This window comes from Gobius niger (assembly GCF_951799975.1).
Source record: "Gobius niger genome assembly, chromosome: 21".
NCBI lineage: Eukaryota > Metazoa > Chordata > Actinopteri > Gobiiformes > Gobiidae > Gobius > Gobius niger.
The window spans coordinates 7,350,895-7,367,129 of NC_136872.1; the positions used below are offsets into that span (position 1 = coordinate 7,350,895).

Below are 16,235 nucleotides of genomic sequence, written 5' to 3' on the forward strand. Positions count from 1 at the left end.
CTTTAATACTTCACACCTCTTTTTCAACAAACAGGTGCGTAGGAGGCGTCTCCTGCACACTGTATATCTTGCAAAAAGGGAGATTATTTATAGTGCAACATTTCGACAAGTGGATCTTTCTCAAATGGCTGTAGAGTGTTGAGGAGCTCTAAATTGTACATACCGTAAATTCTCTAATACTGGCCTGTATTCCATTAGTGGCCGGGTCTCTAACAGTGGCCGGGTTCTCGGCTGGCGGAGGCAAATTAAAGCCGGTCTCTAAAACAGGCCGGGGCTTTTATTAGAAACTATAGCCGTAGAAATATTCCCCATGCTAGGAATTTGTCTGATGCTCGTGTAAATGATAACTCACGTGCAGGAAGTAAACAAACGGGAACCCGGGCCGAGGGGGACGCTGCGGAGGAGCTGATCCGAGCGTAACTTTACACAGATTTAGCCTCTTTTCAAACCTCTAGTGACTATTTGTGGAAACAGGGCAAGCAACAAATGTTGTGTGACCCTCCAGGGTTTTAATAAAGTCACCATCGCGTCTTCAAAGCACGTCCAGCTGCTCCGTGTGCAGGTCAGTCCCACGCCTTAAAATAACTCCTCCCATCAGCGCGAGCGTCTCGTCTTCTCTCAGGTCAGTCTCATGATCGATCACAAACACAAACGCTCCGTCTAAACTCACCTTTTACACAAGATAACATCAAATAATCCGGTCCGCAGTAAAAATGAAACAGAAACCTGCAGTGACATTGGTGTCAAAGCTCCGCTAACAGCAACAAAACACTTCCTGTTGTCCCGACAAAATAAAATGCGTCAATGTTCCAGCCGCTGGGAGAGGGTTTGAAATGTTAATAAATGAACCTAATATTTTAGGTGCAAATGGACAAAAATCTTGTTTTTCTTCATTTTCCTGGTCGTCCGTTTTGCTCAAATAGAAATAAAGGCCTGTCTCTAATTGTGGCCTGGTTCCAATAAAGGCCTGGTCCTAGATGCCCTTGAGTAAATAAAGGCCCCGGCCTGTATTAGAGCATTTACGGTACATAAGCCCTGTATGTACAATTTATCCATGGCAGCTAAAAAACATACATGAATACATAAAACATCAACGTTTCTAATGACTTTGTAGTCTGACAGCAATTCATGTAAGTGACAATTTGGTTTCAGATGATTTTTTTCCTCTTTCTGTTGCTATATCGCTTTGCGTGCTCTCACCGGTGATACTACAAAGAAGCCGCAGTGTGGGCGTGTCTCCCCCAAACCCGTTGAGGATGGGGTCGGCGTTGGTCTTGGGCACGGAGATGGTCATGGTGATGGGTTTGTGGAACTTCCTCCGGCGCGGCTCCAGGGTGACGATGGGGCTGAAGGTGGCTTTGTTTCCCAGGATCCTCCTCACCACGTCCTGGGGCACCGGTTGGGACTAACACAGAGCAGAGTATTTCAGTTGGGGTAACGTTTGAACTACTTTCACTGTGTTCCGTCTGTGGATTTACCTGCAGGCCGACTCGGATCCTCTTGGTGAGCGCTCCCTCCGGAAACACGGCCTGCACTTGGGTGACCACGGTGCTGCTCAGGACGCCCCCCTCTGGGCCGATCATGTTGCTGTCCTGTTTAACCCGCGACACCACGGCGAAGAACTGGGGGAAGTCTCTGGTGATGATGCGGCAGATGCGCTTCCTCTCAAGCTCCTCGGGCGGGTCCAAGTCTAAAAGCAAAACAAAACTCTTTTAACCTTTAATGGAGTCGTTCTGATTATTTAGGTTTAAAGAACCAGTAGCAAGATATTGAAAAAAAGTGAATTGCTCATGAAGTGTCTTTATTCAGTCCGAACTATCAAGCAGGAATTGCAAATCTAAATTCAATCACAAAACTAGTCCGAAAAAGTGCAGCCCTGTTGAGCAAGCCTGAATAAAGCACAATGTGTAGGCCTGTTATTTTACAGAGGTGCCGTGTGTTTCCCAGCGTGACTGACCCTCGTCCATGCCGTTGAGGATCTGGTTGAGCTCCTCCTGGGTGAAGTCGCACTGATGCTCCTTCCAGCTCTCCCCGGTCTCACTCCGCAGAATGACCAGCTCTCTCTCTTTACCCCTGAGAGCCGCAAAGTGAGGGATCTCCACAATCACAGGACTGAAGGAAGACAGGCACCACAGTCAGCAACACAGTGTCAACTTTGCAGAGTTATTAACGTCGACTAAAATTTGAATAGTTTTTTATAAAATGATTTGTTTTATTATTCTAAACATTTCCTACTTGTTTTCTCTTACAAAATGTTGGGTAAAATTTGTGCTAGTACAAGTAATAAGCATAAGGCTATTAAAGCTAATGGACAAGTGGTCTTTGAGAAACCACAAAAATGACTACTTACCTGAAAACAGGATGTGCTAGCTACGTAATACTGTACAAAAACATGCTATGGACACACAACTAATGATGGAATTGTTCAAATACATTTCCGGTAGCACTTTACCAGCACAGGAATAGCATGATAATAGGATGGATTGTATCTAAAAGAGTAAAATATTGTAATTACTAATGGAAAAAAATACACACACATTGTTCCAGGACAGATTAGTCAGATTAGATGGGTTAGTATTCTCTTGGTAATTTAATATGGAAACAGCTGAAAAAGGCTAATTACTAAACACCATGCCATTTAGTGCGGTAAAGTGCAACCGTAGTTCCATGTGTTACTTGTATGATAGAAATTACAAAAGGTAAATACCCTTTTAAAAAGGTCTATTTAGATATTTCCGAAAAGAACTGTTTTGTGTGCTGTATGCATTACTGTAGTGTAATGCAGCCAACGTATTACAAGAACACATGGAAATATTACACAAAACATTGATCTAAGCGCTGACTAAAGGGAGATAACAAAGAGCACATGAAGGTCAACGCAAAGTGAAAAGCTGCGCAGAAGCTCGAATGTGCGCTAGCAGAGTTTGTCTATGAAGTCCTCTACAGTCATGACAGTGGGACACAGTACAGTGAGGCGTGGACACACAGCACCAACACAGAAAAGACATGGGACAGCAGCATCCATGGATGGTTTCATATGCAGAGGCCTACCCCAGGAATTTGGAGCCCGGCGGGCCCAGCTGCAGGATTCTGCTAACCAGGCTCTCTCCCTCATTTAGAGGAGGGGGGGCATTGGGGAGGTGCAGTTTACTGAGAGCGGCACATCCACGCAGCAGTGAGGAGAGAGAGAGCACACGACATCTTTGGACGGGCCACAGCACACACCCGAGGGAGTAGAACCCACGCTTCACAATCAGTGGTATTCTGGTACTTTGTGTAGGAACAATGTGGTAGCATGACCTATTGCGTTCAGTATTTACTATTGAAATGTAGCATTACTTTCTAACTTAATTAATAAAGCAGAAAGGTAAAAGTGTTTGGGGAGGAGACTACTATGTTTAATTTATGTTGTGGTTGTAACCGGACAGACAAAACAAATAACAAATGTGAAAATGTTAATACTTCCGAGGGGAACTAGACAAGGATGCCCACTCTCTCCATACCAATTCACCATCATTATAGAACCACTTGCAGCAATACTAATATTACTCAAGCAGAAGTGAAAAGGCATTTCATTTCCTGCAAAAGGTTACTTGATATGAATAATATTTGCACTAGGATAGAGTTATATTACTGTCGGGGCTCTGTTTTTGTCTGTTTTTAAGCACATATCAAACGACTCATGGTGCATCGGAGCGGTTAATCAGAGAAGCGTCAGTAAAAAGTGGTTCTGAATTAAACAGCAGCGGTTAAAGAAAAGGGCATGCTGTGAAGACCTGTGGAGCTGGGGAGCACAGACCGGTTTAGTAAGGCAAGGGCTGCGCAAAAGGTTAAGCATTGTATTAAAGTTGATATCATGTAACCGATCATGTTTATTTGCTTGCAAACAGATAACGGGGAAATGCCTGGGTCGTCTTACCCGAGGAACTGCGCTCCGGAGGGCCCCACCTCGATGATCCGGCTCGCCAGCCCCTCGCCCTCCACCATGGGGGGCATGGAGGCCAGCCGGTGCCTCTTGACCAGGCGGCAGGTGATCCGCGTGGGCGCGCTGCACTTCTTCGGAGGGACGATGATGCGGAGGCCGTTGTGACGACAGCCGCGCATGGCTCCGCCCCTCGCGTCCACCATAAAGCTCACCAAGAAGCTGGACAAAGGGGAACACGCTCTCATTCAATACAAGGCAATGCAGTCTGAAGAATGCTGTAATGTGCTATAGATTTGAAAGACATCGTGAAATCACCACTTTGAATGAATGATATGAAAATTACATCATCAGCCAATCACAGTGGTTTCAGAGAGTTTTCAGACCTCTTCTAATTATGTCTATTCTATTATCCAGCAGTGGACTCCTAAAGTTCAGAGCCTGTTTTAGACTGTCAAGCCTCTCCTTCAAGGCGCTAGAGCAGGGGTCCTCAGACTTTTTTCTCTGGGGGCCACATTGTTGTTCCTGACTGTGATGGGGGGCCGGACCAGGTTGGCTATAACATAGAATTGTATGACTCAGACCAAAATGCCTCATCGTGAAGTAGAGATTACTCGCCTGCACAGTCGTCCCCACGACTACATCCACAAGATCCACACTTGATTCAGGCACATATTTGTTTCACTGTGGTGGTTTGCAAAAATAGTAATCAATTCTTCACACTTTGTTTTAACTTCCATTTATTTATATTTTCAAATAAAACATCATTATGTAATGTGACCAAAGTAATAACTTCTTACACTTCTGTGTCTGTGTCACAAGTTTCTCAAAGTACTGTCGTCATTATTCATTCTCTCCACACTCTGTGGTTAAGCTTCATTTACCACGTGGCTATAATGTGTTCTTCTGATCTCTTATGTAAGTGCCTCTGCTGGACACCTGTGGAATTATTTTTTATTTATTCAAATTGCCCCCTAGTGGCTGGAATGAGTAAACTGGTTATTTAGTTAAAATATCCTAACTCCGCACAGGAATGGGCTAGAGACTTACTTTTTTTGACATACTCAGGGATTTGTGCTCTACAAGTCGGGGCCGGATTAAATGATCAACTACGGGGCCGTAGTTTGAGGACCCCTGCGCTGGAGTGTGGAACTCTTCCCTCACTGGACTAAAACTGCAGACCAACATTAACATCTTCAGGAGAGAGCTCAAACGGTCGGGCCAGAGTTGTTCTCATGTGAAAAATATGCCTCATTTTGATCAATAGCCTACTTCTAGTTCATCCAATATCATTGCTATGTCCAGTCATTACCTAAGATGCAGAATATACAAGCTTTTAAGCATATCATGAGTAGGCTATAGGAGTTCAATATAACGAGAACATAATAGGAATAAATAGAGGGGTCTGAATACTTAAAAAACCCACTTCACTCTCTACACAATCATAACGAAACAAATAACATTTTGACCTCAGTGATTTTGTAAATGCCATGCTGTGACCGCACACCACATGCAAACACCGAGTATGAAACCAACCACAAAGAGGCAGTGGGTGCATCATGTGTAATACTGTGAAGGATCATCATTCCACATTCCACACGTATGGACACAAACAAACATGAACCGAACTGCTTTAACACAAGCACCGTTCTTCTTTGATGACTTCCCTAATCAATAGTATACACATAAAAGGTTCAAGACTTACTTTATATGTAACTACATTTGCAAACGTATTCACTTAAAATGTATTGTTCTCGTGTCTAACTATTTCCTGTCAATTTCAGACGAGCCGCCCATTTGCTAAGCAGCCAGTACAGTCAGTGTCATGTGGACAGACGTGGATGACGAGAAAGAGTGAGACACACATGAACACCTCCCCCAGAGGAGAGCACACTGTGACAGGAGGGAGGAGGGCGAGGGGGTAAGAGGGGTGACGGAGGTGAGGGCCGGGGCAGGGGGGCAGGGGGGAGACAGGGCCAGTGTAAACCAGGAGGCAGTAGGTCACCTGCTGTGGTCTCCATGATGGCACGGAGAAGAACGACTACAACCAAGAAGTCCAGAGAGAAAACAGGCCGGCTTAGTGACAATTCGGTAGATTTGACACAAAAAAAAATGAAAACAAAAAGGCTGCAAGAATTACATTCATTCTTATTTTGTTACTTAAATGCTGCTTTTACATAGGTTCAAAATGCCATGATGTTTCAGTGCATATTTTGGGTAAAGTTGTAAAAAAAAAAAGAAAAAGAAAAAGATCTGTGCGTTCCAGGCAGCTGGTATTATTCTCACTTGGAAATGACGACTTACGACCTCAGAGCGTTCCAGCTGAATAAACCCATATGTAAACAAAATGGCTAATGCTACAACAGTTAGCTCAGAAGGTGCTAATGCTACATGAATGTTTCTCCACAAACATGTCATTCAAAACATGCTACATAACATATTGAATAATATGACCAAACACAACCACTCTTCACTGGTGCAGTTGTTTTGTTACAGTTTTATCATTAGCTGCGCTCCACCACTGGGGGCCGCCATTACTGTTTTCATCTTGCATCCGAACTCGGAGCTCTCCGGACGTCTCGCAGTTTACAAGCAATTACCAGTTCGAGCAGCGTTCCTAGTCGGAGGTCGGAGATTTACCAGTTGCCTGGAACGCACCATAATAATGAAACCATGATTGTTACCAAGTAGCTAGTTATTGTTATTGTATACACTATTGTGACAGTGTTGCTCCCTAAAACGTATAAATAAAATAATATTTAACTTGACCCAAATGCATTTGTTAAAGCAGTACTAAGTAACTCTTCCCCCTAGAGGCCATGAGCGCAACTGCAGGTGTAGTAGCAAGTTACGATTTTTTAACTTATTAATTGTCTTGGAGAGTAAATACTACACTGACAGGAAAGGCGAAGGGAGAGAGGGTTACTGTGCATCCAATTATACAATGAAAATATTTTTTTTCACTCAAACTTGGTTGTAAATACGGTTTAAAGTGACGTTAGCCCGCAGTTAGCTTTGCCCGTTAGCATGTTAGCTTCTTCTTTGTGATTTCATTAGTGTGTATTGCTTTCTCCGGACCGGTGGCAGTCAAGTTGCAAACATGGTTTTCTGTCCAGAGACACCAGGGGGAGATGAAAGACCCTCCAATCATCCCATAAACACTTGTATCACCCCCACAGGGACTACGGAAAGGATTTATTAAGGTAAACAAGTTACTTAGTACTGCTTTAAATCCCTATTTTCCACAGGAATAAGCATGAACACAACCAAAGATTTAAAATATATCAATGATCTAGAATTAAATACAAACATGGTGGGTTTTCTTCTGCTGTTGCATTGTGTGCACATCCAGGACTTACCCAGAGTGGATGGGGCTAGAGGACAAGGCCACATTGTCCAGGTTCTCTGTGCCCCAGCTCAGTCTGTAGTTCTCTCTGTCATTCTCTCTGGCCAGCGCGGAAATCTGCAGCAAGCAAACATTACACATCACAGAGAGCACAGACTAATGACTCCATGCAGTCAACGGTGCTTCGAGTTGTTTTAATCGACGTGGTGGGAGGCGAGGTTTTTACCTGCTGGTTGTTGAGCAGCTCCTCCATCAGGCCCTCGTGTTTGGGGGAGTAGTAGCTGTGGTGGGTCGGGGTGAAGGACCTGTCGGAACTGGACGGACAAACAATGTGTTAGGTTTAGCTTTCACGATATCCCCCACCCAGGACTCAACAAGACATCGATAAATGAGGACACATTTAGATGAAAGGAGGTTGTTCGGGTTAAGCTGCATTTTGTAGTAACAGTGTTGACTTTTGTAATATATATTTAGGCTACATTTCAGTGAGTCAGTTCGTGCTGAAGTTCCAAAAGCTGCACTTAAGGCCAGCATCAGCACATACCTTTGCATTCGACTAGAGGAGACGACAGGGAAGACCGACGATGAAGAATGAGCAGGACAGGAAACAGCAAACATAACACGGCGTGGTTAGTTCAGTGAGTGGACACAACAGGGGAAAGACGTGAGAGTAATGTCAGACGCATGTACAGCTTCAGCGGTGTTGATACCTGTCCGTGCGCCCTCCCTCCAGGCTGAAGCGCAGGTAGTTCATCCCGTCCAGGTACTGTCCCGGCAGAGAGTCGTCCCCGAGCTCCCGTAGGTCCTCCGCTCTCAGGTACTCCCCCCCATCACCGGTCATTGTGTCGTCACCTGCGGGACAACGGCGGCGGCACATGTTATTGTAGCTAATCATCGTGAGACAATGTTAGTCAGCAGGGCTCCACTGGTCACGGTCAAGTTTTACTCAGGAACTGTTTTTAGGAGCCACAATGTTATACGTTATGTGAGATTTCAATACAATGAAAGCCTGCGGTAATCAAGGAAACTTTCATTTTGGCTCTGGGTTTTGAATTTCTTATTTTATTGAATTTTGGTAAATGCAATTGAGCTCTAACCTGCTTTTCCTCTTTAACCACCACCTTTTCTCCAGTTCGGCGTTGCCTCATTTGAAAGCCAAGACCTGCAAAACTGATCTAAACGGGTCTTTTTCCTTGTGTTGTCATCACCTTTTTAAAAATAATTTCACTTTTTTGTTGCACTTTTGAGGCTTTTTTGTTGTTGTCTCATTTCTGTAACTTTTTTAACCCTTTTTTTCCCCAAGAAGCTTTTATATTTGGGTAATTGGCTCGGTTAAGGTGGGAGGTTATGGGAGGTTAAGGTTAGAGGTTATGGTCTCCAAAAATAGTAAAAAAAAGCACCTCGGGGAGGCTCGGGCCCTGAATATACTGACTGGGGGGGGGAAATAGCCCATACATTACCAAGCAATACTAAACGTTAATCACAATTTATTGCTCACAAATGAAGTATCGATAAAGAATAAGGAAGAGTATTCAGATGTAAATTCAGTTATAATTGGGAACAAATTGTGAGAATAAAACACTCTTGGCCAGTGTTTATGTCAAGCTCTGACTCAATCCAGCAGGTGGCAGCAGAGGACAACTGGAGAACTCTTACTGTAGCCGGCATTAAAAGGGAACTCGCTTTCATACACAATGTAACTTAAGAGATAGACAAGTAGAGGTTAGGTATATTCAAACAAAGTAATGTCACACTAGTTATTATTGACTAGATGCCAATGCGATGAAGGAGACCAGAAGTATGGTTAGATTACAGGGGCAGACAGTCCACTCCACACACAAGACAAAGCAGCCTGATCTCAGTCTCAGCCCACTCCTACCACATCATTAGCTAACACTGACGCCCACTCAGCAGCGCCGCAAGTCCAGTGATTGTGTGTTAGAACGAACAGAAAAAGAACAGAAAAGTCGACTGTTGGTTCATTTGACATTCTCCTTCACGTTACTGCCGTCGACGCTTCGTGCATTTTGGGAAAACCATGCCAAACAAGCTGAAACCCGAACACAAGCAGAGTACCTTCCAGCCTCTCCAGGTCTGATATGACGTCATCATCAGAGGACCTCAGTTCTGTGTGGACACGGCTGTCACTCATCACTTTGTAAGACCTTTCTGTGCTCGTTTATCATTGCCTGGCATGCGTGAACTATCCACAGAAGCAGCTAACAGTTTGTAAACCAGCTTCAAGAGGCAAACCCCCTGATTGTGCCGGTGACTTACCCTCCTCATCCGACACATCCAGCACTTCGGTCATAGTCTCTGGTACGTTCAGCTTGTGCTTCTCCGTCACCGTCTGGAAAAGCAGACCGCGCACTTTTACTATTACGGCTCATTTCATTCAAGCACCGCGTTGCGACATCGCTCTTCCATACCGTGGTTGTGGTGATGATCTCCTCGGTGACCACTCGGAGCGTGTCCACCACGGAGATGTAGCCCAGCCTCCGAGCGATGCCCAGGGCCGTGTTGCCGTTCTGCGGGAAACACAGGTTAGCGACCGGGCCGAGCTGTGCGTTCAAAGCGCGCGGCGATGTTTACGTACCACGGTGACGGCGTTGGGCTTGGCTCCGAACTGCAGCAGGACGTTGATGACGTGCGTGTTCCCCTGCTGCGCAGCTTGATGGAGAGGAGTGTATCCGTTCTGCGAGGGGAAGCGGGAAGACGGTTGGAAGGGAAAGTCAAGAAGATTCGTGAAATGTTCCATGTGTTTTTTCTTTTCTTTTTTACCTTTGTCTTCGCGTTCACGCTGGCGCCGTTCTGCAACAGGAAGTTGACGATCTTGGCGTTGCCGTAGTGACACGCTACGATAAGCGGAGTGTAGCCCAACTGCGAAACAACCGAACAGAAGTTTAGTTTTCGGCATTTCTGAACCCGGGCTTTGTTGTTATGAACTCCGTACTTTGGTCTGTTGGTCGAGGGTGGCTCCGTTTTGAGCCAGGATCTCCGCCACTGACACTTTGTCCTCCTGAGCCGCGAGGTGGAGGGCAGTCAGGCCGCTCTGCAACAACACACAACGTGCAGTAAACCTCCATCACAGTAAAGTACAAGTACAGAGAAGCAAAGAGTATATGTCGGAACATCAGAGGGTTAAACAATGGTTTTATGTGCAAATGTAGCATTGCAATTCCAGACCAACCATGACCCATCTCCACCGCAGCAGAGCCAACCCAGCCTCTTCACAACTTCTGTCTATTGTCTTTTTTGGGAATATTATGCCAAATAGCGGTTAGTAGCCATTGGCGCATCTTTGCATAATCTTTGAATCTTCAGTGATTTCTTCTGCTTCCCCAAGCTCCTCCCACTGTCCCACTGAGTGTGTTTACAAGGGCTGGAATATCTCGGTTTATTATCGGGAGTTTTTAATATTCCGGTTTTGTATTTGATCAATTATTTCCCAATTACAGAAACCCGTAAATAGCAGTTTAACTGGGATATAACGACGTGTATACACTATTTTCCGGTTTTAAAGGTACGCTGCGTAACATTTTGAACTATGCTGTAGCCGGCAAAATAAAACATGCTCCTAATGACCAGCTCAACACAGATAATGCTAAAAGAATAAGAATAAAAGGATGGATTTGGATGAGAAGCCTGTTTCAATCTCAAATTCTACTGCCTTTCGTCACATCTCCATGGAAACGAGCTGGAGACGTCCCCACTTCCAGTAAAGTTTACAGTCACATCTTAGAAGGGGTGAGCCTCGTAAACGCTTGTTTGTACATTAATGAGGTATTTTTCAGTGACGAAAATGTCTGCCATAAAATAAATGCTTGTATTTCAACTTTATTTATTGGGTAAAATTCTACGCGGTGTGACTTTAAGGAACTTTCAATTTCCTTGCGCACCCGCTGTTAATCGTAAACAAAAATGGCGGCGTTGAATTTGAAGAGCTCCTGTTTCTGGGGTCAAGATTTTTAGTTTAACCATGAAACAAAAAGTGGTGAATATTCCAAATGGAAAGAAGTGTTGTAATGTGGATTTATGCGAAACTGACGGCGACCGTTTCGAGGCGGCTGGTTTTCCCCCCGGGCTCGGAGAGGGGTCGACCACAACACAGAGTTGTTCTGCCTCCACTAACTATCAGTGAACTCCATCAGCTCCACTCTTTCCCACCAGCCCCGGCTTTTAATATTTTCACCAGTTCGAAATCCGCGCAGTAATCTTCACTTTACTGAGCAGTAACCTTCACTTTACTGTGCAGATGCACAGTAAACTACTCCTGGTATTATTACGCCTTACAATATAGTCCCCCCTTTTATCCGCTTAGAAAATCCACATTGTTTAATTTTGTGTAATTATACTTTGTAGTGGAACACTTCACGTAACCATATTTAAATAGGGAAAACGTGGAAGAGCTTGGTAGCTTCTATCTTGACCTGTTTTGGAGCTATAGAGGAGAGGGGGAGAGGCTAAATGCTAACGCCGTCTGCGCTGTGTTTACGTGACTGAAGGCACGGGGGAAGATCAGACAGGTCCTAAAGAACTCGTCAAAGCTAAGGTAAGAACATATCTCAGTATGTAAAAACGGTGGCCTATTCCTTTAAATACAAGAAGCCGGGATTAATGATTTGATCACGTAACAGGGGATTTGAGGTTCCAGATTTCTCAGTGATATATAAACACCATATCACCATGAAAGATCGAGCTCGTAAACGCACTCACTGTCTCCTTCACCCCTGCATCGTAGCAAAGTTTACCCCTCCTTCATAAAACAGCAATGGGCAAAAAGTACCATTGAAGAGAGAGAGGAACCAGGGAGGAAAACTAGAACGTGATATTCTTAACAAAAAGTTCAATAATCTGTTTCAGCTCGAGTCTCTCCTGGTTCACATGACGTCTCCTCCTCGATCACAGATTTTGCGCAGTACCTTTGTGGACACGTTGACCTGCGCCCCCTTGCCCAGCAGCAGGGCGCTCATCTCGGCGTGCCCCTCCTGGGAGGCCAGGTGCAGCGGCGTCACCCCCTGTTTGGTCTGGATGTTGGTCTCCGCCCCGTACTGCAGCAGCACCGTGGCGATCTCCATCTGGTTCTTCTTGGCCGCGATGTGGAGGGGGGTGTAGCCGTTCTGAAAGGGACACAGATAGAGATGAGCGCACAACGCAGACTTTCTGTTACCGCAGGAGGGGGGACCGCCTTCTCTCTCACCTTGGCCATGGTGTGGGGCGACGCGCCTTTGTCCAAAAGCAACAGCGCCACCCTCTGGTTGTCATAGTGAGCCGCGACATGGAGCGGGGTGAGTCCGTTCTGGAAGGGAAGCAGAGTGTTAGCAGTGCATGTGCGGGCAGCTCACGTCAGTGTTCATTTCATCGACTATAATATTATGTCTTAATTTTAGTCAAAGTGATATTTTTGAAGACTAAAATTGGACTAAAATTAAATAAAAAGTTTCTCATGAGACTAAAACTGTGACTAAAATGTCCAGATATTTTAGTCGACTAAAATGAGACTAAATAAAAATGAAAAGGAGAGACGAAAATCATCCAAACTTCTATTGACCGTCTGAAAGAGCCTCAGATCATGTAAATCCTCTGCTAAAGGATCAGCTCTGAGCTTTGTTCATGTGGTGCAGCTCCATGAAGCAGAGGAACAAGATTAAATATGATTATAATGAATATTATAAATGCAAAGTCGACTAAATTAGTCTTAATTTTAGTCGACTAAATTGACATGCAATTTTAGTCGACTAAAACTAGAATAAAATATGTTGTCAAAATTAACACTGGCTCATGTAAGGGAATTAGAATGATATTATATTCATAGTACAAAATCAGGATACATTTGTCAAAAAATAAATTAATGAACAAAACTCGTCCATTCTATGTAATCTGTATTGACATTATAAGTGCATATTATAGTGCTTTTTTTTTTTTAATCCCTAACAAAATCCAATAAATGGTGTTAATTATATGGTGTAAACTGAGTCTAACCTGTCACGTGCACTTTAATCACGTTTTTTATACTAATCATCACGTGCACATTGCGTAAAACACACATGTTTATTGGTTGCTGCTTGGTTGTTGTTTCTGATACACACCTTCCCAGCAGAGTCAGGCGGGGCACGACGCTGCAGCAAAAGTTTGGCCACATCCAGGCTCCCGTACTTAGCCGCCACGTGAAGGGGCGTGAAACCTTTCTGCAATAAAAACACAACAAAAACACGACTGTCAGTCCTTCGTGTGTATTTGGTTGCATTCTATCATCTTACTGGTTCATTTGTCATTTGTTGGGAATAAACAACAAAACATTCACAGCTGCTCTGATGTTCCTAAAACGGCCAGCAGAGGGCGCTCTTGAGCTGTGTCTGTTCATCCTAATCTGGGAGTGACCCGTGTTCACGCCCATCATGGACTCCTCCATTGTTTTGAGCCTGGATTATATGAGACATGTGAAGGGGCCGGAGCTGGCTGTACATACAGTACATAGATATTATGTACAGAGGATGTGTGGGTCTGCTGTGGTTTCCATAGTAACGCCAGTGGACTAGTCGCCCCTGTGCTGGTGCATAGTCTGCCATGTAGACGTTTGCTTTAACCTCTTCACCCCCGCCTTAACCGAGTGCATTTTATCCAGTTCAGCCCAAATCTCAAAGGTTCTCAACGGGAGAGCAACGCCTCATTTGAAAGCTAAGACCTACAAAACTGATCCTAGCGGGTTTTTTTCAAGGTGTTTCTTGCTTTTTCATCTTTTTTCATCACATTTTTTAAGAGTTTAAAGGGAATTATTTCATATAATAGGAGCATGGCCAAGTCACTCGAATACCATGCTGTTTGATGGAGACAAAATGGCGTGCTCCTCTATTTGGCAAATTCATTCATTTGCATTAAAAAAAAAAAACAGCTCCGGGAATTTACACACTGCAGGTTGTAACCATCCATCCTGCATTAGTGTTGTGAATTGTCACACGGTGAGCCTGGAAAGTAGGTCACAGAGAAAAGTGAATGCAGTTGTGATGCTGATCTTACAGAAGAGCAGCAAATATTGATGGAATGGTTTTTGCCACAGATTATACTCATGACAATGTCAGAGCATCTGCGTAAAAGCACACTCGATAAACAGCAGAGATGTTAATGGTGTCCCGGGGTGAACCAGCCTCCCGGATAAATCACTCAAATCACTGGTGTTTAAGCCTCATGTACAATTCAGAGGCAGCAGCTGCACTGGCTCATCTATCATTCACACGACACCTTTCACCCGCTTAAAGTGAGTATTTGGCAAAACAGAGGTGTGGTTCAACGCAGACAGTGAGTTAACCCCTTATAACTCCCACCTGAACCGAGCACAGTTTCTCCAGTTTGGCTTTACCCCAGTCCAAAAGCTTCTGGGAAAAAAAGCTATGAAAATAGCGACAAAACTGAGACGAAAACAATGATGGAAATGTGACAAAAAAGTGAGAAAACATTGACAAAATAGTGACGAAAAATGGATGAAAAAGTGGCAAAAATGTCACAAGAAATTGACAAAAAATTGACGAAAAAATGACAAAAAATTGACAAAATGTGACAAAAAATTGACGAAAAAAATACAAAAATGTGACAAAAATGTGATAAAATTTGACCAAAAAAATGACAGAAATTGGATAAAAAATTGACGAAAATGTGACATTTAAAAAAAAAAGTGACAAAAAAGTGACAAAAAAATTGACAAAAATGTGATAAAAATGTGCCTTTTTTTTTAAATGTGACAAAAATGTGACAAAAATGTGACAAACATTTTACAAAAATGTGATAAAATCTGACAAAAAAAAATTGGATAAAAAATGGACGAAAAAATGACAAAAATGTGACAAAAATGTGATAAAAAATGGACGAAAAATGACAAAAATGTGATAAAAAAAGACAAAAATTGGATAAAAAATGGATGAAAAAATGACAAAAATGTGACAAAAAATTACAAAAAATTACAAAAATGTGATAAAAAATTGACAATTTGAAGTTGAGTTGAGTTGAGTTGAAAAAATGATGAAAAAAAAAATCTGATGTGAGGAAAAAGATCCTCTGGGTTCAGGCGGGAGTTAAGAGGTTAAAGTATCTCGAATACTAATATCTCACATCTGCGTCCATTTCCCCACGAGCACTTGTGTAAACATTGTCGTCCGTGACACCGTAAGTACCTTCGTGGCCAGCGAGTGTGACGCCCCGGCCTCCAGCAGCACCGAGGCCGTCTCCACCTGCCCCTCCCTGGCCGAGATGTGCAGGGGCGTGTAGCCGTTGTTGGTGGCCGCGTCGGGGTGAGCCATGTGCTGGAGCAGCAGCTGAACGATCTCCGTCTTACCCAGCCGCGACGCGATATGCAAGGGCGTCTGGTCCTCCTGCGCACAGGGCAGCGGGGAAATCCCAATCAACACTTTGTTTTACATTCTCCACAGAGCAGAGTTTGTTTCGATGCGCCTCCGTACTGACCCGAGCGCGGGCGTCCACCACGGCTCCATTCCTCAGCAGACACCGGACCACCTCCACCTGGCCTGCTCTTGCTGCCATGTGTAACGCTGTCTCTCCACGCTGGTCAGAGATTGAAACATTACTTCATGCACTCTCATATGTATTAACTATTTAAACTCCCAGCATGCTCAGTTGTTGTGCACTCACGATGTTGCTGACGTCCGGTGAGGCTCCGTTCTGCAGCAGCAGCAGGACAATGTTGAGGTGGCCCATGAACGCTGCCACGTGGATCGGGGTGAGACCAGACTGTGGGCAAAGGGAGAAATCGTTGTGTGTTGTTGTGAGTTGTTGTGAGTTGTTTTTGAGTGGCTGTGTGATGGGTGTGCTGCGTACCTCTGTGATGGCCTGGATCGAGGCTCCGTATTTGACCAGCAGCTCCATCACCTTCACTCTGTTCTTCTTACAGGCGATGTGCAGAGGAGTGAAGCCATTCTGAACAAATAAAGAGGCAAACGGTCAAGTCTCGCTCTTCAA

At 44.3% G+C, this 16,235-nt stretch overlaps 1 protein-coding gene across 12 annotated transcripts in view; it reads right to left on the reverse strand.

Moving 5' to 3' along the window:
• The window catches only part of ank2b (ankyrin 2b, neuronal), a 154,599-nt gene that overhangs the window by 25,006 nt on the left and 113,358 nt on the right, over positions 1-16,235 (reverse strand). For all 12 annotated transcript variants that reach the window (XM_079579542.1, XM_079579543.1, XM_079579540.1 and 9 more), the window contains 21 exons: positions 16,095-16,193; positions 15,909-16,007; positions 15,723-15,821; positions 15,434-15,631; positions 13,358-13,456; positions 12,469-12,567; positions 12,191-12,388; positions 10,222-10,320; positions 10,050-10,148; positions 9,865-9,963; positions 9,698-9,796; positions 9,546-9,618; positions 7,979-8,120; positions 7,495-7,582; positions 7,282-7,385; positions 5,928-5,963; positions 3,920-4,144; positions 3,052-3,150; positions 1,958-2,112; positions 1,479-1,690; positions 1,201-1,405 (listed from right to left, as the gene is read on the reverse strand). In XM_079579542.1, the coding sequence (XP_079435668.1) occupies positions 1,201-1,405; positions 1,479-1,690; positions 1,958-2,112; positions 3,052-3,150; positions 3,920-4,144; positions 5,928-5,963; positions 7,282-7,385; positions 7,495-7,582; positions 7,979-8,120; positions 9,546-9,618; positions 9,698-9,796; positions 9,865-9,963; positions 10,050-10,148; positions 10,222-10,320; positions 12,191-12,388; positions 12,469-12,567; positions 13,358-13,456; positions 15,434-15,631; positions 15,723-15,821; positions 15,909-16,007; positions 16,095-16,193 (2,626 nt within the window). The remainder of the gene's footprint in view (positions 1-1,200; positions 1,406-1,478; positions 1,691-1,957; positions 2,113-3,051; positions 3,151-3,919; positions 4,145-5,927; positions 5,964-7,281; positions 7,386-7,494; positions 7,583-7,978; positions 8,121-9,545; positions 9,619-9,697; positions 9,797-9,864; positions 9,964-10,049; positions 10,149-10,221; positions 10,321-12,190; positions 12,389-12,468; positions 12,568-13,357; positions 13,457-15,433; positions 15,632-15,722; positions 15,822-15,908; positions 16,008-16,094; positions 16,194-16,235) is intronic.